Genomic DNA, 24,420 nt, shown 5'->3' on the forward strand with positions numbered 1-24,420 from the left:
GAGGTTTAGCCATATGGCGGACTGATGACAGCCCTGAACTGTCCTCGACAGTCTGTGGTTCCTCTCCAGTGGCCGGTGTTTAACCCCTACCACCAGCCGTGCGATACGGGCAGTAGCGTTAATGAAGACTCACGGCACATTCACTGAATGCAGCAGCACACGTTTAGGTGTCTTTTTTTTTTATTGTTTACATATATGTGCAAAATAATGCTTCATTCAAAGCTGGAATAACTGAAAAGGGTAGGGCGCAAAATAACCCTACACAACACGTAGGCAAAAATAATGGAATCTGTTTATATACAATTTACAAAATATAATAAAATTTATATAAAAACGTATGTATTCATCTATATTATTAAACAGAGGCCGTGTCCTTAAACAAACAGCTGTTAATATGCTCCTTGCTGCTTCCTCGAGGAACATCACAATTGTCCATTACATTCACTCTTTGCACATTTCTGGAGTCCTTTATTGCAAAACTGTCCATTTACTGAGGTAGAAGTGTCTTTTTTTTTTTGGTCATCCTCTTCATGAAAACCAAGAGCAAATTCGAGCTACGTCACTCAGCTAAGTGCTCGTTCTGCACTCTGGCAAAGGATCAGTTCTGCTGCTGTCAAATGACTGTTCGTAAACACTGCAGCTTTGCTCCAACGTAGGTTCCTTGGCGAGAAAGTTCTCCTTGTGGTCTGAATCAATGTCCGGGGCAATGTAAGGATTCTCATATGGAGCTATTGGATTATGCGTCCCTGACGGGGGCCCAAAGCCTGCGTAGTGCTCCTGCTGAGGCCTCCAGGGAGCTTTCCCAAAAGTACCTGAACAAGAAAAGGGGGCAAGGAGAATTCAGAGCCGAGTGCGGACAAAATGTGGAACAGTTTGCAAAACGGATTAATCGAAAGCCTACCCATGAAGTTGTTGCAGGGAGAAAGGCACTCGTGAAGTCGACCATAGTCCTTCGCATCTCCCTCCTCCACAGATGGTCGGCGCTCGCTCTGCTGGTGGGAGGGGCCGGAGTGGAGACTGGCATTGGGGAGCTGCATCAAGACCGTGGAGGAGCAGAGGTCAAAATGCTCTGAGAGCAAATAGTCCCTTCTTTTGGAGCTGGTCAAGCTGCCGCTGTAGGAGTCGACACACACAGGCTTTTGGTCGATGGGACAGCCTGGAAAAAAAAAAAAAACATTAAATTATTTACAGAATTGAACTGAAAAAAAAAAAATATATATATATATTCTTCATTAATAATAATAATAATAAAAATAATAATAATGATCAGGGAACATTTGACTAAACCAGCGGTACAGACCTGTGAAGACCTCTGACGGGTCGGTGGAGTACACGTTGTCCCGGCAAAGCAGCGAGCCTATTGGTCCTTGATAATGACAGAGCAGAGGATCGATGGCTGCCTCCATGTCTGCTTCACTTCCAGTATCCAGGTTACAAAGTCCTGTGTGGGCAAGTGAACAGTACAATGTTTAAAAACCTGAAACAGCAGAGGGATTCAATGTTCGGCCAATGAAACAAGGACAGCTGTTTTACCGTTCATGTCTTTCGGTTGCAGGTAGAAGCCACCGACTGATGGCAGCATGTACTGATGACTGCCGCTCTCTGACGGGATGTAGCCATCTTGCCGGTCGGCCAACGTGCCCTGGGATGAGAGGTAGCTGGGAATGTCGGCGGGAAGGTTGGTCTCATCTGAAGCACATGGACGGCACATTAAATCACATACATACGTGCTTCGTTAGCAGAACTCCAAAACACAAGACGGGCATCATGAGCTCACCTGTGTTGGTGACGCTGCAGTCTTCGTTCCGTCGCCTGGTGTGGTAGATGATGACCACCCAAACTAGAGAAGTGCCCACCACGCAGCACACCACTGCAATGATGACAATTCCCACTGTGGTCCACCCGTCGTCGTCTGATCCTGCAACACCGACCCCTCCGACCCCCACTGCGCCCTGCACACCGGGGTCACAGTTGGGGTTGGATATGACCAACAATCGAACGTTGCCCCTCTCTGTGCCCAGCGCATTGGACATCTCGCAGGTGTATTTCCCCGCGTCGCCCTCTGCGGCGTCAACGATGATGAGGAGCTGGTTAGCGGCTGCGAAAAAGTGGCGCTCTGTCACCACCAAGGGGCTGTCGTCTTTGGTCCAGTTGAGCCTTGGGGGAGGGCTGCCACCAGCGATGCACTGGAGGACGGCGGTCTCTCCTTTGGCCACAGTGCGATCCATGAGGGGTCGCAGGAAGGAGGGTGTTTCTGTTGGAGGGATGGAAGTCACGGAAAATTAAGTAATGCTATTTTTTTTTGTTGTTTTATGGAATCTTGACTTTCTTTTACGATGGTGACTTTTCTCACCTAAAACTGTCAGCGTGGCATTTGCAGAGATTGCTCCGGCGGTGTTTTGAGCTGTGCAGCTGTAGACGCCGATGTCCTCCGTCTTGACATCCACTATGAAAAAGACGTCGTCCTCCGGCATGACGTGCATGCGGCGTTCCCGGGCAGCGGGAAAATCGGTACCACCGTCTTTCTGCCAGGCAATCTGAGGAGAAGGATGACCCACAGCGGCACATTCCAATCTGGCTGTCGCCCCGGCCCGGATGCTCAGGTCCATGGGCATCTTGGTAAAGGAAGGCATCACTGGAAATTGGAAAGATAGTTTAAGAATCATTTCAAGACTTTTACAAGCACTTAAATGTTGACAAATGCCACACACAGTTGGTTTCTCACGTCCCAAACTTACTGTTTACAGTGAGCCTGGCCTTAGTGGAATAGGATGATCCAAAATGGTTGGAGATGACACACTGGTATTTTCCCTCGCTGGAGAACTCCACAGTACGGAGCTGCAGGGTGGTCGTGTACTCCGTCACTTCCGTCTCCCCTCCTGCTCCTCCCTGCACTCGCAGGTGGGCCTGATTGTGGATCTCCACGTCGTTCAAGACCTCGTTGTCCTTCTTCCAAGCGAAGGTCATGGGCGAGTCGCTTGAGCTGGCTGCTGAGCAGACAAACGTCACGTTGGTGCCTTTGAGGGCCGACTGGGTCTCCGGCTGGACGGTGATCTGAGGCTTTGGGAAGTCGTCTGTTTCGAAGAAGACAGCGGACATAAACAAACTGCCACGTACACTAAAATATTGTGTCAGAAAATTCTCCCAGCTCGTGTCTACGTCTGCTTTGTTGACACATGAGTTTGGTTAATTAGAAAAAGCCTGAATTATTTTCTACTTAGTTCTTTATGACTGATCAGAAAACTTAACCAAGTAAATTTCCATAACGCTCCCTTCGTGAGGCTCACTAGTTCCTGCAGGAGTCAGGAAGGAAAATACTGAACAATCTGGGTCAGTTTGTTAATGGAAAAAAGGCCCTGGATAAATGTCTGTTTTTGAGGCTTTACAGTGTGTGTGTGTGTGTGTGTGTGTGTGTGTGTGTGTGTGTGTGTGTGTGTGTGTGAGCGTGTAAAGGTGTTACACCAAGTGAATGCATCACTCACCGCACACAAACTCATCCTGGCCGACGGCAAACACACTCCTGCCCTTGAGCATCTGTGGGTGGGCGCAGCTGGCATTGATGCAGGGCAGGAAGGTTTGCTCTGCCACCCAGACTGGAAGCCACTTCAGCTGGCAGTCGCACAGCAGGCTGGAGGTGTTCAGGCGCCTGCCAGGAGAGAAGATACCAGAAACGTTTCATTCACGATGAAGTAACATCATCTAAGACGGTTGGCCGCGATTCCTAGCACAGTCCGTGTTGATTCAAGTGTAGCTCGGACGTGGAGAAGGAATCGGAGCGTAGGTAAATCGCAAATAGACCAAATATTTTTTTTTCCTTTTTTGTCAGGCATTGAAATCCTTCAGCAAAAATATATATATCTCAGTTTTTTAAAGGTTTTACCTATAGAAGCAGGTGACAAACCACTTTTGCTGAATTGAATGTATTTTTACTTGCATGCAAATGATTAGATGATTTTGTAGTGGAAAAAAACACAAAATACAAATGAGAAACACACATTTACACCAAGAACAGTGATTACTGTATAAAATTGCCAATTAAAAAAGACAACTTAAAAAATGAGGTGAAACCATTTTCATTAAGCCAAAATTGAAAATAAAATAAGTATTATACTAAATTATTCTACGTGTACAATCACCTGATTATAGGAATTGTTGTTTTTCATTTCCCCCAGAATGAGCCTGTTATATTTATATTAAAATTGCCACTATTTTCTTACCATTACACTTTTACAATAGTGAAAGAGAGAGGTGAAAGTAAACCAAAGAGTAACTAAAATCCCTTGATACTTCCTTGCACATTTGTACAGACACTTCACAGTATGTATACATTTTCCCGGGATAATTAGTCCGAATTTTTCAAACAAAGTAAGTTTGTTACTGTAAACTGTCCTTCAGACAATGGAAACTGAACCCATTAACAATGACGTTTGGCGCTGGCTTTCCCAACAGGGCCTTCTATAATGAGTTTCATCTGTGTTCATCTCTCCCACATCATGAGCACTAAAACACCAAGTTAACCTTGTCCATGAATCGTGATCACACTTACAGCTCCTGCAGGCTCTTCATCTGCGAGAAGGCGTTCGCTTGGACGGACATGATCGCGTTATTACTCAGATCTCTGCGGAGCAAAGAGAAAAAAAAGACGTTCAGGGACTGGGTTAAGATTCTGGGAGACGTAGACAAGGCTTGTTTTCAGCCAACATCAGCCGTACGGAGTGAAGGCTACAAAAAAAAAACTTCAATGGAGAGAAGAAAAAGAAGGTCTGGGCTCCAGAACAATAAAAGTCTGGGCAGCAGTGTGCTGCGTTAATCAAGAGAGGGTTGCTTTGAGTTCTGGCAACGGCTGGGAAAAAACTCTAATTAGAATCAAATGCAGCTGTTGGACACACACACACACACACACACACACACGATCCACTCCACTTGCCTTGGTGATCGATATAGTCTGGCACACATGTAAAGATTCTAATGGCAGGAGTTTTTTTGTCATGATTCCCACATCAAAGAGAAAGGACGGGAGAAGACAGTGTGAGAGCACGGCTCCGACAAACAGCCTCTGTGTCTCGCCATGATTCACTCTGCTTCGTTTACAGCGCAGACGTTTTGGAAACAATCAGTGAAACAAGAGGTTGACTCACAGGTGCTGCAGAGCGTCCAGGCCAGAGAAAGACTTCTTGGTCACTGAGCGGATCTGGTTTCCCTGCAGAAATCTGGGGGAGAAAAAAAGACAACAAAAGATCTAATCGTATTCAAACGTCACGCGAGGTCGCAGACCTGATTTGTCAAAGTCAAACGCGATAGTGGACGTGAACTCACAGTTTTTGAAGATGGTCCAAAGCAGAGAAAGGCCCGTTCATGTCCTCGATGGTCCAGGAGATTTCATTATTTTGAAGGTCCCTTTCAGAGAAAACACACAAAAGACATCACACCCGGGAAACAACTACATCTGCAATGGTAATAAAAGCGTATGCAGCTTTACGTTTTTTACACAGGGGGAGGGGGGACTTTTAAGACTTTAAAATTATATTATATAAGGCCTAACAGGAAGTTCCTTCCCAGCCTTTGTGGCACTTTTAAAAGTCTGCAATGGCTAAAATAAAATGAAAAAAAAGTAAAACAGTTTTACAAGAATGTGCTGCCATATAACATGTGTGCTGCACTTCAAACTCTCTCAAACTAAGAGCGTCAGCCTTCAGAAGTGATCAATTTTGTGGAATTTAAATAAACCCCAGAGAAAAGAGCACACGGTATACGGGGTTACATTGCTCCTGAATCCGGGGGGGGGGGGGTGAATCACAACAAACACTGATGATTTGATCACTACTATAACACAATTCCTCCTTCTCTCCGTAGAATCACAAAAAAAATGCAGTGTCAGATTTAAAAAAAAAAGGGGCTTCTTTGATTTTTAGCGGCTCTAATGCTCTAAAAGACTTCATTCCCTACTCTTGCTGTGCCTGGTAATGCCTGACTGTGATTGAGGAAGGATGTGCGTGTGTGTGTGAAAGTGTGTGCTGTGTGTGTGTGGGGGAGCAGGAGATTTGAAGCCCTGAAGCACTCGGTGTCCACCGAGCTGCACACCTGCCCTACGGTGACCTCAGCGGTGGAGCTCACATGTGGATCCAGTTAAAACAACCAGGGGAAAAGTGATGAAGCCTTTCTGTGGGAAAGGGGTGGGGGGGTGAATGTGGGTGTATGTGCGAGTGAGTGGGATGGGGGTAGTGGGCGTTCTGTCACAGAGGTTTTTATTTAATTTTTTTTTATGTATGTGTGGAGAGACCTCAACACATGAATCTATTTTCACATTCCCAAAACAAATTAGGCAGGATATTTCCACTCAGGCGGAGGATTTGTTGGTGAAGGTGGGATTTAAGAGTCGGGGAGAGGACACACAGGTTTGTAGTCACAAACAAGCAGTTTTGGGGTCGGCTTTTTAAAGTTATTATTAGGTCACGTAGGCTACATCCATACATCCATCCACGCTACTAACTCATTTAAAAAAAGGCATACTGTAGATTCTGCTGTTAAAACTTTCAATTTCAGCTTGTTTGAATTACTTCGTTTCTGGTTGAGCGTGCGGCTAGTTGTTAGCATGTCGTGCGCTATTCCAAGTCTTCCTAGCATCCATGAACGTAAAAATATCCAGTTGTTTAAGCTGACAGAGAATAAACAATTGTCCAAAACTACTACTACTACTACTACTACTACTGCTTCTACTATTATACTCAATAATTCTTCTTTTATTTATGGTTATTAGCTTGGGGTGGGAACTGTGGCGCGTGGTACGTAACCAGGCCGGCTTTAGTTCCGCTCTGGTCTGATATATGAAGTAGTACATTATCTAGCTGTGTTAGTCCAACTTTGAAAAATGTATTTTAGTCATACATGTTTACGTATTAAGTCCGGATTTAGGTGAACTAACACAATAATTCCTGATTTTTCCTGATGTCATGTAAATGTAGAGCTATTTTCATAATCGATTAATCCGTCTATTATTTTCTTGATTAATCAATGAATCGTTTGGTCCATAAAATATCAGAAAACCGTAAAAAATGTTGACCGGTGTTCGTCAAACCTGGAAATTACGTTCTCAAAAGTCTTGTTTTGTCCACAAACCAGAATGATTAACTTTTAATGATTTCTTCCTTATCCAGAGCAAAGAAATGAAGAAAATGTTCACATTTAAGAAGATTAAACCATCATAAATCTTGTTTTAATCATGAAAAAAGCTTTAGTAATCGATTATTAATCAATTAATCTATGAATTATTTTAACTCTATGTAAATGTACTGAATGGCACGGTTATCTCATTTCCTAATTAACTGAATAAAGTATCCCCAAGTATGTTTTGTATACATGTATCATCACTTGGCTTTCTATGCTTTAACATGTAATTAAGGCAGATGGGGTTTGCTTTATGGCGGCAGAAAAGTCAGCCGCAGTGCATGTTTCATGTAAGAAAATGGAAGATTCCCTCTGATATAATGTCAAATAAAAAGGATGTTTCTTCAATCCCCCGATAAAGAGGAGTCACTAGGTGATTTGTCATCACAAATGAAACGACACCTCTTCAATTAAAAGCATCGACTTACAGCATCTGCAGGTTGGAGAGTCCCCGGAACGCTCCATCTGCGATGAAGCTCACGCGGTTGTCGCCGATGTGGAGCTCATCCAGCAGACTGAGGCCTACAAAGCTGGATTCCTCCAGTCTGGACAGATGGTTGGAGGAGAGGTTGCTAGGACAAATACAGACAAAAACAACACCATGAGCTTTGTGGGCCAGGAGGCCTGGAGAGCAGCACAAGTGGTAAATGAACTACAGAGCTGGACAAGCAGATTCACATTTTTAAAATTTATGAATTCAGCAAACCAAAATGTCTGGAAACATTTCAAGACGTGAAACTTTTCCTATTTCAAGACGTGAATTGTCAACAATCTGCTTCTCTGATTTAATTCTCTGACAACCTTTTTATTTATAAGTGCGAGGAGCTCACATCTTTGCAACAGAAACAGAAATTGCGAAAAAACTCCTGTGAACAGATGGCGTTTAAAGTAAACTCAGATGAGAGCACATCTGATAGCAGGGCACGTTTCGCAGCCCGACGGGCGGCTTGTTTACGCTCAGGTTCACGTGATAAGAACGAAAGACACAGGAGGGAAGGAAAAAAAGGAACAACAAGCTATCTGCGAAAAAACGCTCCAGACAGTGCACACACCGAGCCGACCGCTGCAGTAAACAACAGCCACAACAAAGGGAACTCAATCTGCTTCCAGGATTGTGTGTGTGGGTTTTGATGGGAGGGGAATTCAAGATCGCAGTGTGACGGTGACATAGTTTCGATGGAATTGAAAGAAAATGCAACTTAAAAATGGATTTTTTTCCAATCGCAAAAAACAATTAAATAAAAAAACAATTGTTCCCGGGGTCGTTGTTTTGGCTCAAGCGTCAGCAGAGCAGAAAAGAGGCAAACGGGTGTGTAATAGTTTGGCAGGGCTTTAATGTTGGCACTGACTGGCAGAGCGGAGGAGACACTTTTATGTCTGTGTGTGTGTGTGTGTGTGTGTGTGTGTGTGTGTGGACGTGGGGCTTGGTGACAGGAGGAAGTAGAGTGTGAGAAAGGGCAGGCGACAGTGCCAGAGGGGAGGTGAGGGTGACACAGAGAAGTGTCGGGAGTTCAGAGTGTGAATGGAAAGTGAGGTGGGAATAACAAGAAGGAAAAATAGAAAGAGGGTGCCGAAGGACGGGGGAGGAAGAAAAAAAAAAGAAAAAAGAAAAAAGGTGGACTCACAGCTCGCTGAGTTTCTGGCAGAACTCCCAGGCTTCAGGTCGGACCCTGCTGATGGCGTTGTGGCCGAGGTGGAGCTGCTGCAGAGTCAGCAGGCCGTACAGCCAACCCTTACTCACCTCTGTGAGGTTGTTGTAGTCCAGTTGCCTGCAGGCCCACACACACACACACACACACACAAATGAGACACTCTAGCCTACATTTAGAGGAGCAGACCTTTGTGCACATCGCTTGTATGTTTCCTTACAGGACTTCCATGTTGCTGAGGCCCCAGAAGGCTCCGTCCATCAGGCGGGTGAGGCCGTTTCTCTGCATCTTGAGCGAGCGAAGAGCATGCAGGCCGTGGAACGTGAGGCCCTCTACCCTGCGAACGCGGTTCCTGCTCAGCTCGCTGAAACACACACACACAGACACACACAGCACAGTCAGCGCCAATGGAAGAAAGGTGTAGTGAAGTGCAGGAGGTGAACAAATTACCCAGATTCCCAGCTTTAGATTTAGAAGCAGCAAATATGTGGGATTTTATGCAGATGTTTTGGCCGTATTTTAAAGGTTTAAAGGACTAGTGTGTAGGATTTAGTGACATCTGGAGGTAGAGTTGCTCCCCATACAATTCTAAATTAAAACTATGAAGTTATGTAGTTATGTATTTAAGTAAATACACTTTACAACGCCCTCATTACAACCAGTGTTTGACTGTACTAGCACGGCAAACATATGTTGTATTATAGCTTTATTTTGTAACTTTTGAATTTTATAAAAAAAAAAAAAAAGTCTGTTACAACCAAACCACTGACACCTTTCTCAGGTAATGCAGAAGAAGCACACAGTAAAGCTTTCTACTTTCTAAACTCAATTGCATAACCTCTATCACCCCATTGATGGATTACTCTAAATTCTACATACTGAGCCTTTAAATAGGCAAGATGCTGCTGTTATACCATATAAAATAATGTCTTTAAAATCAATTAAAATTCAGACTCAGTTAATAGACATACTTAGATACTGCACATCCCCACCATTGCTGCTTTACTCAAAGTATCAATGAATCAAGATGTTGCAGCAAACTTACAGATGCTGGAGGTTGGGTAGCTGGAAGATCTTGGCTGGGATGGTGGAGAGGCGGTTGCGGTTGAGTCGGAGAACCTGCAGGCTGCTGGACAGGTTCGTGAAACAGCCCGTCTCCATGGACGAGATCTTATTGTTGTTGAGGAACCTGGGGAAAGGGAAAGGTTTGGATGGAAAGGTGGGTTTTAATTAGGATCAGAATGGTTTAAGCAGTTCTCTCACGCTGAAAAGGTGGCTGTTTCATTGCCAATAGATGGCTCATCTTGTTGATCTAAGAGTCTGATAACAGTAGTGAAGCACTAGTGTCACTAATCGCTGACTCAAGTCTTGCATCTGCTCTTTAATGGGATGAAAACAATCGCAAAACATAGCCTTTTGGTGTACGTTGGGGTAAATGATTTGGTGAGCCAAATTACACTTTAGTTATTAAGTAATTCATTAAACAGGTAATGACGCAGACAGGTATAAACGGTGGCTAATGAAAACAACATAATTTGTCAATTAATTGCCTAATTACAAACCATTTATTACACCTTACAATGGTAGTCTTATTGAAACATATTGGCGCATTATTTTGCTATTGAAGTATCATTTTTATAAAAGCGTGTCGATGTGTCCTGCACAAATTTAAAACCACTAAACACTGCGTTCAATCAAACTCTTTCAGATATATAATTAAGCAATTACAAAGGTGCACAGGGGTCATGTGCAAACAGAGACGTGGACACTCACAGGTTCTTGAGGGGCAGAGCGGGGAAGGAGCTCGCCTTCATGTCCACAATGTTGTTGTAGCTGAGGTCGAGCGTTTCCAGCGCGCGGAAGGGCAGGAGCTGCTCCACAGAGATCCTGGTGATCCTGTTGTTTGCTCTGAAAACACAGACAGCATCGCTCCAATGAATGACAAAAAAAAATACTGTGTATTTGACTAGTGGCGCGCTCCGGCTTCGCGTTTCCAGATATGCAAACAGTCAAGTCCCTCAATTAGCCTGTGGTATTAAAAAATGACAAACTCTCACGCGCTCCGAACGGCCAAAACTTACCACCCAGCGTGAAGCTGTGTCATAATTCGTATTTTTTTTTTTTCGCTGAGGCAGCGTGATGATTTCACAGATTGTTAGGCATGATCAATGCTGCTGCTGCTCCTCACACCAAGTCCAAACAATCTTTGGTTTAGAAATGTGTTATTTTGTTTATAAGGTAATTACTAACAAGGTATTTAAAAAAGCAACCTGCCAATTACTTGGCTGATGAATACCATTCCCCTCAGTGAAAGCATGCCTCGGCAGAGGCCAGCAATTTCCTGAACTGCACGCCTCCTAAATTGCAGTGCAGGGACTGCTTGGTTATAAACAGAGTTTGTACAGTGCCCTCTTTGTGTATGAGACTCAGCAGTAGAGGGAGAGTGAGAGAGGGAGAGAGTGAGAGGGGAGGGGTGGGGCAGGAATTCCCTCCAATGCACCAGACTACAGAGCTCGTTTTCAGTATTCAAGCTGATGGTCACCGTCCCCCTCCAGCTACACCTCACTGACCAGAGAGATGTTAGATTTTCTGTTTCATTTTCCTACGAAGCTGAGAAAAAAAGAAAGAAAAAGAACCACGGACACTCGTTTTATAAATGGATTAATTTGGGGGGTGATGTCGTGTCATTAATATTTAACTGTTGGACAAGTCAATAGATTAAGGTCACCAGCTGTCACTGACACAAGCTGAAACAACACAAATCCATCATCATGACCCGTCCCAGGATCTGAAACACAAACCTTCAGGGTTACAAGCCAAATTCCATTCTTCTTGAATGCAATTGATACTTTTATTAATTTGAGAGTTACTAACAGAAGAATTTCCCCTTATTTCAGTGCATGATTATTCCCTGATATTTGGGCTCCGCGCTAAGCAATAATTCAATGACAATAATTATTGTGATGTCATTTTCTTTCATAGCAAATAATAGCAAAGACACTTTGAGATATAACACACACAGCTGTTTTGCATGAAAGATGTTTTTTTTTTCCCCTGTCCATGAAGAATATTAAATTCACAATTAATTGGTTTCTTTTCAAATTTAACTCAGGAGGAAAACTCTGTCTTTCATTATCTGGCATTTACTGTGATAATGATCAACATTATCATGATAACCTACTGAATTTTTAAAGCCATAATAGTCGGGTTATTTGAAGTAAGAGTTTGGATTTTAAAGTTATTACGTGACTGTTTTGGACACGAAAACAACGAAAATGCCCCAAACGCATAGTCTCAAATGAGGTAATGATTGTACAACCTTCTGATTCAGGTATAAATGATTGAGTCAAAGAATAAATTGTCTCTGTAAAAGAGCCTCTTCATCTTCTAACTGTGTTGTAAGGGGATAAAAATGCACATCACATAGGGGGGGGAAAAAAAACTTGTTTTTGAACGCTCTGGATACAGATCAGATAAAATGACCTGTCTATTCACAGCCAGCAACACCTCTGCTCTCAACCACTCTGCGGTTTAGTCTCATCTTGATCTCACATTTGATATTCCCTTCGTCCACCTGAGGCAGATAGACAGCGTGGCACCACACTGCTGTGAAATCAAGATGTCTCACCTATTCAAAAAAACACTGTGCGGTAACACCCAGAGTCCATTTTCCACATGTGCCGACTGTATTTGTTGTACTTGGAGACGGGGCCGTCTATCTATGGAAAGTACGGAGCGTGTTTGGGTAATCTCTGTGACTCAAACACACTCGAGACAAGATTCAAAATGATACACAGATCTAAAATGGAAGCCAGCCCTCAGAGTTCTGTGGGATTGTGGGGCAACACTGGAGTAAAACCCGCCAGAGCATGTCTCTGTGCTTGGAGGACGAGTCAAACTTGGTGCTGCGCCAGGAGCAGACAGTAGGCAGAAGCTACAATATGTGTCAAAGGCGCTCAATGGAAAAAAAAGAGTAAGAGTTAACGACGCACTGAAACAGCTCAAAATAAAAGCTAAAGTTAAATTCTGACTTGTTTCCACTTAGCAAACATATTTCCACTTAAAAAGGCTAAAAGTCCTCACGTTTCCACAACTACGTTCATTTCTTCACCGTCCTGAAAACATGCAGAATTTGTGCAGGACAAAAAATGACACCGGCCTGTCGTCTTTAATAAAAAGAACAGGCACAGACAGTTCTTTTGTTTGGAGATTTGCAGCGGGCTTTCCACACACCACAGCCTCCAGGTCCCGAACAAAAGCACTGCACACCACCTGTATCTCAGTTTTCATGTTCCCCCTGACTGTTCGCTGAGAGAGAGAGAGAGAGAGAGAGGGAGAGAGAGGGCCGCCCGCTGAGAGAGAACCAGTCTTTCCAGTTTCTCTCAGGGAGAAAATTGCAGCAATGGGGAGGGGTGGGTAGTGTGCACTAAGAATGAGGAGCTTGACCCTTAAATTTGTCCAGTGGAGAGTAATTATCAGCCCTCTCAAATACGTTCTAATCATTTTGCAAACTGCCATATATATATATTTATATATATATATATATATATATATATATATATATATATATATATATATATATATTCTGTAGTTCAGCCTCAACTTAATATTGCATTCCCACTGGTCAGAAAAAATCCATTTAATCCTGGGGTTTAAATGGCAGTGTTTTAATGGGCAACTACAGACTGTATATTAAAATAGACTGTCTTTTTGAACCGCTAACATTCACCATTTGTCAGTGCCATATTAGATTTTGCAACCGGAAGATTCCCCTACATCACATACAACCAGGCTCCTATTATATCATCTCTCTTACTCGAAATGTTCGCATAATTTACAAAGTTATGTCATGTTCTATTGAAGAAGAGCTGTAACTAGCGACGTAGACCATTATCGCCTCAGGGGAATGTTGATTGATGTTGTAAATCCAGTGAGAAGTGTAAGCGAATTTTCCCCATAGACTTCCATTCAAACCTGGTCGCTAACAACCGTGGCCATTAGCCTTTAATCGCAAACCTTAGTTACCTAACCTTAATTTTTACAACTTGGGACAGTGGTCAATCCAAAAGTGAGCCTTCTCCATAGTCTCCTACTACTTCCGGGACAAAAACAGAGGAGGACATTTTGGTGCATGCACATAACGGCAAGCGTATGTATGCATAGTCGGACTATGAATCGCAATATCCAGGTATGTTAGTCCGACTAAGACTAACTTGACCTTAGTCGAACTAACGGGTTTACATTATGTTAAGAAAAACAAATTCTTGTCGTAGTCTGACTAAAATTGGACTTTCAACATGCATATAAACACACTGAGTAACTGTAGGTGTCCAAATAGCTAGAAAGTTCACCAACAGTATAGCCAACTGTTTTCCTTTTCTCTCATTCACTGCAACAGACTACATGTCCACTCATCGGGTATTCCTCTGTCTTTTCACTGCACACAAACAAACCCACCATTGTACACTTTAATTGCATACACTTCAAATTTGTTCATCCAGTTTGCTATCAGATAACATGATTATGGACCCATTACAACTATGGGTGCAGGGCTTTCCTGTTGTTAGTGGAAGTAATAGAGAGGCCAAGCATGTGTCAATAGCAGCCCGAGGCAGTGATAAAATATGCAGTCCTTATTAAACTAAGGCAAGTGGCGGCGAGACGGCGAAGAAAGGCTGCTGAGCCAAAGTGAAAGAAATGGAAACTGCTTTCTTTGCACAGAGAGTCGGTATCGAATAAAAATCAAATAAAGAGAAGTTTCCAACCTCTTCATCTGCATGAGTTTTCAGACATGTTGAAACGTCCGTGGGCTTGAGTGCATAAAATGTGAGCGTAATAAATGCTGATTGAGCCGTTTTTTTTATTACAGGCCTATTACACCAACATGATGAGGGTTTCACACAAGCACGTACATACCAGCTGTTCTCGACCACCATCAAACGGACCACATTTACACGCCGAAAAGTTATGCACTTATGTCAAAATCCTGGCATCCACTTTTGTTTTGTTTGTTGTTGTTGTTCTCCGCCGAGCAGCGACTTATCCTTTTTTAATGGGGAAGTTCTTTAAATGGTAAGATGCTTTTTTTAAAAACGGCCATACTCATAGTGTGTGTTCGCGCACGCACATGTGTGGTGGTGTGTGTCCGTGTGTGTGTGGTATTTCCTATTGGAAAAAGAAAAGAGTTTTGAGAAGCCATCTGATGACTCCCCCTCTATGCAGTGGCGCCTGTAATAAAAGCCAGGGCTGCGTTTGCAGTTGAGACGCCATATTAAACTGCACATATCTCCCTCAAATGGATGATCATCTTAGCACGTTGATTCCCCAGAGGAGGCATGGATCGTATGCACAACTGAGCACAGCTTTAAGTGCAATGAACCAATAAAAGTCTCCATAAATTAAGAGTTGTGTGTTCGCCTAAACTACTAAAAATGTCAAATGCTGGTGTGTCATTTCAGTTTAAAAATGCATTTGCATTCTCTAAACTTTCTTCAAATTTAACTGTAGGGAAGCCAATGTGTTGTTATGTCACTGCAAGATGAGGGGTGGCGCTATTTTCCTGTCTAATCACATATTAAGTGGTGGTGGTGGCCATTCTTCCACATTCAACCATTGCTTTATTCCCACTATTAAAAAAGGGACTGGAGAAGGAAAACAACCCGAAAAACAAAGTTGAAAATAACTGTCCAATTAATGAATCAAATGAAAATTGGGGCAAGTTGTAATCAATATCACTCGTCAACACCAAACCTTTGTTGGTTCCAGGTTCTTAAACGTGTCGTCAACATTGTTAAGCAAAAAAAAGTTAGTGTTTGGTCAAAAAAAGTGACATTAACAAATGATCTTGGATTTCCAGGATTTGTGAAAATTATTCTTAAATAAATAAAATCGAAGTAACCGATTAAGCAAAATGAACCTGAAGATAACATCTGCATTTATTGTTGAACCTGCAGATAACATCTGCATTTATTGTTTGCAGCTCTAGTTAAATCCCCACTGAACACGTAATTCTTATAAAGATGTCATGAATAATTACTATTACCACTACTGTTTTGGTTTGTGACTCTCATCTCCAGCAAGGTTCCCATTTCCGTAGACATACCAAGAGGTTTACGTCCTTATAAAACCCAATCAGACCTGGAATCTCCAGGTCATTTGTTGAACCCCTGAACACTGGCAGAGGGATTTAGCAGCGGTGGGCTTTACCCCCTCTATAAATTCCAGGGAAATTGTTCAATTAATTAGGATGATCACGACTTAATTACTACCAGCTGCAGGGTTATTGCCGTTTGTTTTTACTTGGAGCTGCAAGGTCAAAGGAGTCGTCGAGAGCTGCCGCTATGTCTGACGGACTGTTTGAATAAGTGGTATTCGATACCCTGAGGTCTTTTTTTCTCTTTTACTACCCTCCCAGCTCGGAGAAACTGAGGGAGGGAGAGAAATTCTGGAAAAATGTTCCACTGGGGGAAAAAAAAATAAAAATCTCACTACGCCACCTAATATGAAGACAGGCGGCCGCAGCCAACACCAGCAGTGTGAGTGAGAACAAGTGTGAAATTCAGTTTCCTCTCCTTCTTTTAGAAACTGCTTTTAGCATAAGTTTCTTCATTGAACTCAATAAATAAATATTACATAGTTGTAGAGGGTGCTAGCATGGAAATCAAGGAGGTAACAGCCTCTCTAGCCTAATGTTGTAGTCATTAGTCATATTGGCAGAGCCTGGTGTGTTTGCCAATATACGATAAAACATTTTAAAGCCAATATCCATCGATAATATCTTGCATCCCTACACACAATCCAATACGGGGAGAAATGAATATGCAAACATGAGTTTGGGCTAATGTGAATTAGCACTAGCATTAGCACTAGCTAAGAGTAAAAGTGAGGAGAAACACTTTTACTCTTGCTAATGCAAACAAACCTTACAAATCTGTAAACCCCCTAAAGAATATATGATTTATCTTTATTGAAGCTATTTTTCAGGGGCATTTTCGTGGCAACAACTATGTCACAACAGTTTAAAGCACAGGTGTAAACAATCTAACTAATGATGGTTGAGTCCCATTAAGTTTCCTGAGTTTGCGTATACATCCTAGTACACCACCCTCCTTACTTGCATGGCTAATGTTTTCAGAAACACCCGTGCGCCTGTGCTTTTGGTGTCACCACACCACCTTTAATAGCATAATTCTTCATCAAAAAGAACAGAGGAATGAGTCCTTCCGAAAAAACATTAACTCTAGTATAAACTCAGGTGTAAACACTGCTATTAGCAGCCAATGTTTGCTAATGCTAGCAACTGTCTGTGTGACGTGACTGAACCACTTTTCTTTTTAATTAGCCTGCTTGTGCTTTTGTTACCAAACAACACCAAAAATACCACAGCTATCACAATGGCTGTGGTTCACCATTGCATTTGAATTGTAGTAATTTGCTCTTGATTTATATACACATAATGCCACAGTTAGGACGCCACGCTAACTGTGACTCAGGGATAAAAGCTAGCTAATGTTAATTAGCATTGCTATGGGACAAACGATATACCACCTGGTTTGTTTTAGCATAACAATAACATAACTTGGTTCACTAATGTATGATTGTATCAGTGTAACTCATTTGCTCCATGTTTAAACTTATCCTGTGACTTCATTCGTACTGCGTACTAAAAATTCAACCTGGAGTGCATTAAGGCACAGCTTTTGGCGAACTAAACTAAACACCATCCTAAAATCAAATAAAGAAATCATGGCTCAGAAAAACACTGGAACTCTTCATTGTATTGCTGCGATTTACTTGGACAGGACACTTAGCAGATGTGAAAGATGAGCATGCAACCTCTAACATGAACAAGGCAGCCATTCACACCAGGTGTTTTATACATATATATACTGTATATATATATACATGGAACAAATAATCCGCAGTGGGATAACTTGCAAGGACAATCCAGCCAGTAATGCAGTATCAAGCTGAGGTGTTGACTTAACTAAAGAGGCCACCCTGTCTGTCTTCCTCTGATGACACTTGTAGCTGGAGGTGACAGTCGAGCAAGTGCAAACAAATTGTCAATCAGTGATGGCTGCAGGCCCTGGGGCTGCCTCAGAATGTCGTGTCGGGGCTTGATAGGAGGAATACACCTCATCTAGCCAGGAGAAAGACGCATTCTTCAATAACTTCACGTTGCTTGGTTTTGGAGAGCGCCACAGAGAACAAACAAAATTTTTGAGGTTTCACACACTAATATCTGGTGTTGTTCTTGAGGCGCATGTTGCACAACGATATTCCCCGACGAAAGATTGGGATTAAATATCACACGTCACGTGGAATTCATCAAACCCCGTAGAACATCTGGCTTCTTTGAAGTTATGGCTCTCAGCGTCTTCAAGCGTCTAGGTTTAGCGACAAACAGCCTTGTGTCCAGATTGACCACCATTCCTTTCTTGGTCCCATAAATGACCACACTGGACTATGAAATCCTTCCATTACAGCGACAGGCATACAAACATCAACAAATATGGACTTTTGTCACTCTACATGACATGATTCTTTTTTCTTTGCAGCATCACGTCACTGCTTTTAGTTTAAAAATACACCAACGGCAGCAAAAGCCAAAAAAAAAAAAAAAATCCCTAACTTTTCCATTTCTGTGGATGGCATTTGTCTTCTACACATGACCCGTCTGGGGCTTGCTGCCATGTCTCTGACTGCCCCGTCTGGGAACCAGCTCAGCTAAAAGCGTTGCTCTCTAGAGGGAATGACGGGGGAGGAACCACTTCCCAGCTCACTACTTAACCAGCAATGACAGCCCAGGCAGAGGATTACCATCCAGAGCAGGCACAGACTCTCTCAGGAGAGTCCAGAGAGGTGTTAATCGGAATTCAATAAAAGGTTTTACTCACAGAACGAGCGTTGTGATGTTTGAAGCATACGGGCCCAAGTGAGGAATTGCCTCCAGTTCATTGTGGTTCAGCTTTCTGTAAACAATTAGAAAAAGAAATTATTAAAAAAGAGGTTTGTAACAAACAGGGCAATGATGGAATGAGTTTTTTTTTTTTTTTTTTGGAAAATCCTGTCATTGCTCTAGAAAGTGCTGAGAACAGAGAGCACACTTACACTTCAGTTAAATGTTGTAGTTTGGAAAACAAGCTGCTGTCAAGCACCTGCAATTTGTTATGGCTCAGGTCCCTGTGAGAGGGGAAAAAAAACAAAACAAGCAAAAATAAGGGAAAAGTATACACTATGCACTGTATTTTTTTTTGCAGTCGCCGGAGCCTTCCATTTGGGTTTGCACAGCAAACATAATTACACACAAATTCTCAGTGTTACTTTGCCTTCACACTGTGGATCAAGGAAGTGGATCAAAGAAACACTGCTGTAATTAAACTGCAAGGTTTAGAGAAATGTTGCGAGGCGGATGGTGATGAAATGAAATGGCCTGTTAAATCAAATAAACAGAGATAAGATTTATTAGCTACATGAAAGACAACTTGAGAATAATACTAAAAGCACTTTCAGATCACGCCAAGTCACCATGAAGTCCAATCTCAGTATTTTTTGTACGAACTTGAAAAAGTAATGGTTCTAAACATGGTTGATTGTCCTGTTTCTCCTACAGGGTGTGAACTGGGGGTTTTAAACTACATATAACTCCATTATCAACCTCTGAAATAGAATTGCCGGAATATTATTCTTCAATGAGAAGCACCAGAGCCGCTCTTTCTGAACTGACTGCATGCAAGTATAATGGGGAAGCAACAGAATAAGTTCCAAAACAAACTGCTTGCACATTCAAGACCAAAAAAGGCTATTTTAAGGGTTTGAAGTTAAACGTCTGGTGTTGGTTTTTCATGACACAACTGTGCCAAAACAGCTCGCTTCATATCCAGGCCTGCGCTGAGAAGCGAGGCCAAAACAGACAAGCTGATAAGTTATTGAGGGCTGGAATTCGTTTGTGTGGAAAGGAGGCTGGAACCTGGCGAGGGAACTCGATAAAAGTGCTGCGGTGGAACTTTCAACTGGCCAAGGCTCGAGCCAGACCTCAAATCTAAAAGTATTAAAGTATGCAAATTTTATTTTATTTTTTTATTGACATAGTTGAACGTATCATCTTAGCTCTATTTGTCAGTATTTCACAGCTCAATTAAAGGGACAGTTCGGGTTTTTGAAGAGGTATTGGACACATTATCAACACTGACTTTGAACCAGCATGGGGCCCGCACAGGAACAGAACAATATAAACTGGTTTTGGCCACTTCATAAAAGCTTCACCTCATAACATCTATGCCTGCTTAAATCTACAATATCTTGTGAACACTTGCTGCTTTATCTCCCTATTAGAGAGCATACATTTCGCCGAGAAACTGACATTTGTGAACGGCTCACTCTCTTGCACCAAAGTCCATGAAGAAAATCAACATTTTTCGCTCACAGGGACACGCTGGCCTACTGTTGCTTCACTTTATAAACTTGTATCACTTATAACAGAGGCAGCAGTGGATTAAACAAGTCCTGTGTGCTGTTATGTAAAAAATCTCAGATTTTCTCTATGGACTTTGGTGCAGGATGAGAGCAGTTTACCAACGTCCAGCCAAAAAAGGCCCGTCTAACAGGGAGAAAAAGCAGCAAACTCTCACTTTAAAGGGTTTAAAACAACATTTTTTATTTTAAAATCAACGTTATTTTGTACATGGAGATTTGTTTGTTTTGTTTTGCATAGCGTCTGATAAGCTTTGGTCTCTGGCTTCATTTCCATATCATGTCTGACTCTATCTCGACCGAACCTGGTTTTGGACTCGACTGAAGCAGTCCTGACTGCAGCTCACTGGGGGTGAGCCTCTAATTTTTGCTGCCTGTTTTTGGAAAATGAGCCTGAAAACCAGCTCAAGGAGTCTGGCAAGCAGAGCCTTGTGCGCCATAAAGTGGTGGAGTTATTGACGCTGCTGTGCACGATCAACGCTGTGGTGCCAGACACTTTTTTTTTTCTTTCTTTACACCCCCCACCTCCCCCACCCCCTCCTCCTTACCTCCCTCATCTGGAATCCATCAAGGAGCTCTGGGAAGAGGGGAAGAACCTAACAACTGGTAATGTATTCACAATGCCAGGAAAAGCGAGAGGGACGCCTTTCATAGATCTGAAACACCCCTGTCGAAATTTTCTGGGGCCTGTTTTTGTTCTTTTGGTGGAAAGTTTCATGAAACACTCAACCCGAGTTTTACTTGACCCGCTCAAGCTAACCAGCCACTTTCTCCTCCTTTTCTTCCCAAGTTCTCTGTGATATTGCTGTTGTTGTTGTTGTTGTAGTTCTAGCACTAGGGGCCATAGGGGAAAGGCATCCTATCATTCGCGCTAGATAAACCCTGAGTAGCCCCCGACACTTCCACTTCCCTCACAAAGCGGCGCAAGATAACGCACCGTGCCGCTGCACAGACTTTCGGGCTGCGGTGAGAATGTACTCTGCGCCACATTCTTATCAGAGGCTGAAAAGTGAGTGAATGACCTTCCTCTTGAGGTTATGAGAGCTGTCAGCAATGCTTTAGATTACGATAACAACGCGGCGCGGCAGATTTTGCAACTAAACTGCACCATTTCTTCCATACATTTCCGTTAAAATGATGGATTCACATGACCAAAAAAAACCTGCAAACTTTGACTAAAGTGTTGCTTTTGAAAGGAAGAATTTAAAACAGTTGCTTCCTATTCAGAACTCTTAGCTAAAACATACATTTCGGATTGCGAATGAGCCGATGTGATACTCAGTAACGCTATTGGTCCGATACTGGTCAAAATCACTGGCTCAGATCCGATGCAATCCAAAAATCAACATTTTACTCATGTTGTTGGCTGCTTATTTCCTCTTTAGGGGAGAAGAATATTTCAAATGGCTCGCACATGAGGTTTTTTTTTTACTGAAATGGTTTTACTATCAAAAAAGTCAGAGCAGCTGTCATTAAATTGCATTGTATGTTGCCAATAATGCACATATCATGTTTAAGTTGAAAGGAGAAGTGGGAGAGCATCTAATCTTGATCCTGTTCCCCCCCCCCCCCCCAACAACTTCCTTGATATTCACGGCTTAATCCGTCTCCTTTGTGCTCCTCTCTTTCTCTCCCTCCTACTTTCTCCCCCCCCTCCACCCCTTTTTTTTCCCCCTGCGAGTTTGTTTCAAACTAATCCTACACGCTCCTCCTTAATCAGTACCATCTCTGGCTCCGCAGTTGCTAATTCAGCAGAAATAATGGGGTGCTGGAAAACAAAGAGTCGGGTGGTTTGAGGGGTTTAAGATGTGCTGGAGAGCAACTCGTAAAAATTACCATGCCAGAGTGAAAAGAATTTTTTTCCCCCCATGTGGAACTATTTCTTCTTTCTTTTCCCTTTTTTTTTTTTTTTCGAGTTGGGGAAGGCTGGCGTTGGATATGAGGGCTGAGGCTGCGACTATTTTCTCTGGCAACGGCGAGTTTCCAGAGCAGCACATTTTAGAAAGAGAATTACTAAACTCGACAGTGAAGCAATGGCTTGAACCAGACGCCGAGTGTCAAGCACCACTAGATCCTAACACAAGACAATAAAAATCAAGTGCTCCTGCTTAACGCGGGGCCATAAAACTCCAGTAACAATAATTATCTCGAAAGCAGAACACACCGAAGAACATGCCACTAAAAGTGGTGCTGGGTATGTCAGCTTCTGCTGCCTTTTGGCCCAAACCTCAGCTTTAGATGTCGCAACTTATGGAGTCAACAGACAGGAGTTGTAGAGATTAGGGCTGCACAGTTAATTGCAAAAGAAAGGAAATCACGTTTTGACCAAATTCAAAGACACTGCAATTATTTGTTTACAATAAAAAGTAAGAAAAAAACCTGCATTATTGTTAAATTAACTAGGACAAAAAAATGTCTACTACAAAAGTTGCACACAGGCTACTTCTGATTTACACCTTAATGGCTGTGAAGGCCTCCAGGTTGTTGACGTTTAAATCTGGAACCTGAAGCAACACCACAAACACACACACGTCCAATCGGTGCAAATGAAAAGACTGTTAGGACCACACTGTCAAACAAACCGTTATGTTAACACCATGGCCGACCTCTTATTTAACAAAAACCACTAACGGTGTTGTAATAACTCCTAGAAATACTTGCAGTTGAACCTCATTTCAGTGGATTACCTGCAGGGGGCGTAGGACTGAAACAATGTATGGTTGAAACGCCATTTTAAAATGCAATACACAAATGTTAGAGAGAACTCTTGCCTTTAAGTGTCGTAGTTAATATTTTGAGGGGTTTTCCGTCTTGTTTTGAATCTATAACACATGGATTAGATGCTTTACCTAAATTGTTCAGCCCTCACAGGGGTTCTCAAACGGTTTAAACCAAATATCACCTGAGGAAACATTGAGCTCTCAAAGTAACACAATTAACGCCAGTGTTAAAATACAGTGGTGTAAATAGTTCCCAGCAAAGTCAACTATAGACTTTTCACAGGAGGCAGACTTATCCTAAGTAAAATTAGAGATGGAGCGATGATCAGTTATTTTCCACCAGAAGAACCTTGCGGACCACTGGTGGCACACATACCACTGTTTGAGAACCCTGGTTGTAGCACAATGGTCAGTAGTAAAAAAACGAGTGGCCTTTTTGTTCATGCTGCTGCAAGAAACAATGCAATTAATAAGACGTGTAGAGACGCATGTGGCTTATTAAAGCCAAAGTGTTAAGGAGGAAATGTGAGGCCAACAGTTTTGTAAAGTTTTCTTTTTTTTTTTTAGTCAAGAAGGAAAAGTAATGTCATTTTTTGGTCTTGGTTAAGTTTAGGTGAAGCAGAGACGCTGCGCAGAGTTTCCTGGCTGATCCAGATGTGCCAAATTCCCCCATTAAATCAAAGCAAAGGCGACCAAGTGTTGTTTTTACTTGAGTAATAATAACACAGGCGTCTCTCTCTCTCTCTGTGTGTGGTTTACAAGCCATTCGCGTTTTCACTACGACAGGAATGTGGATCATCCCATCCGCGCAGAGCGAGGTCAGATCCACTCAAACCCCCAAGTCTAGTGGATCTGATCCACGGACAGATGTGTGAGCGCATGTTCACTTCAATAAATTACAACATTATGCGTGACGAGTGACAGTGATGAACCGGGACTCACAGCTGAACTGTCCACTCCGGGATCGCGTCTGGGATTTGGCCCCTTCTAATCCGGCTGCAGTCCACGAGCTCCCCAAAACACGAGCAGGGAGCGGGACACGTCCGAGTATCGGTGGCACCACATCCACGCTGTAGAGTCCACACAAGCAGGAAAAACACGCAGGACTTTGCAACAACACCGCAGGGCTTCGTGGAGGGACACATTTTCCTCTCCTCTGCCGCACAACAGAGAGAGGGAGAGAAGTTGATCCTTCAATCCAAAGAGAGAGAAATCCCAATTCTGTTGCGTCTGGGGGGGGAAAAAAAATCACCACAGAAGATCCTTAAATCCGAGTGTTTGTGATGATGGTGGGTGTGAGGTGTGAAAGAAAAGCGTCCTTCTGGAACTCGCCCATTCCCGTGGAGAAACTTTTGTGCCGTGCTCCGCGCGGCTGCTGCTGCTACTGCTGCTTCTCTTCTTCTTCTTCTTGG

At 42.8% G+C, this 24,420-nt stretch overlaps 1 protein-coding gene across 2 annotated transcripts; it reads right to left on the minus strand.

The window, feature by feature from the left end:
• Nucleotides 1-144: 144 nt before the first annotated feature.
• lrig3 (leucine-rich repeats and immunoglobulin-like domains 3) lies at nt 145-24,420 on the minus strand. 2 transcript variants are annotated; one of them, XM_058624882.1, is made up of 19 exons: nt 23,951-24,420; nt 18,927-18,998; nt 18,713-18,787; nt 10,587-10,721; nt 9,859-10,002; nt 9,034-9,177; nt 8,790-8,933; nt 7,593-7,736; nt 5,317-5,397; nt 5,139-5,210; nt 4,547-4,618; nt 3,483-3,646; nt 2,739-3,074; nt 2,354-2,635; nt 1,778-2,254; nt 1,534-1,689; nt 1,301-1,441; nt 902-1,156; nt 145-812 (listed from the first exon to the last, which is right to left on the minus strand). In XM_058624882.1, the coding sequence occupies exons 1-19, from the start codon at nt 24,151-24,153 to the stop codon at nt 568-570; spliced, it is 3,342 nt and encodes a 1,113-aa protein (XP_058480865.1). In that variant the 5' UTR covers nt 24,154-24,420; the 3' UTR covers nt 145-567. The 2 variants fall into 2 exon arrangements, with proteins under 2 accessions (XP_058480865.1, XP_058480867.1); XM_058624884.1 differs by lacking the exon at nt 18,927-18,998.

This window comes from Solea solea, chromosome 3, assembly GCF_958295425.1.
Source record: "Solea solea chromosome 3, fSolSol10.1, whole genome shotgun sequence".
Classification (NCBI taxonomy): domain Eukaryota; kingdom Metazoa; phylum Chordata; class Actinopteri; order Pleuronectiformes; family Soleidae; genus Solea; species Solea solea.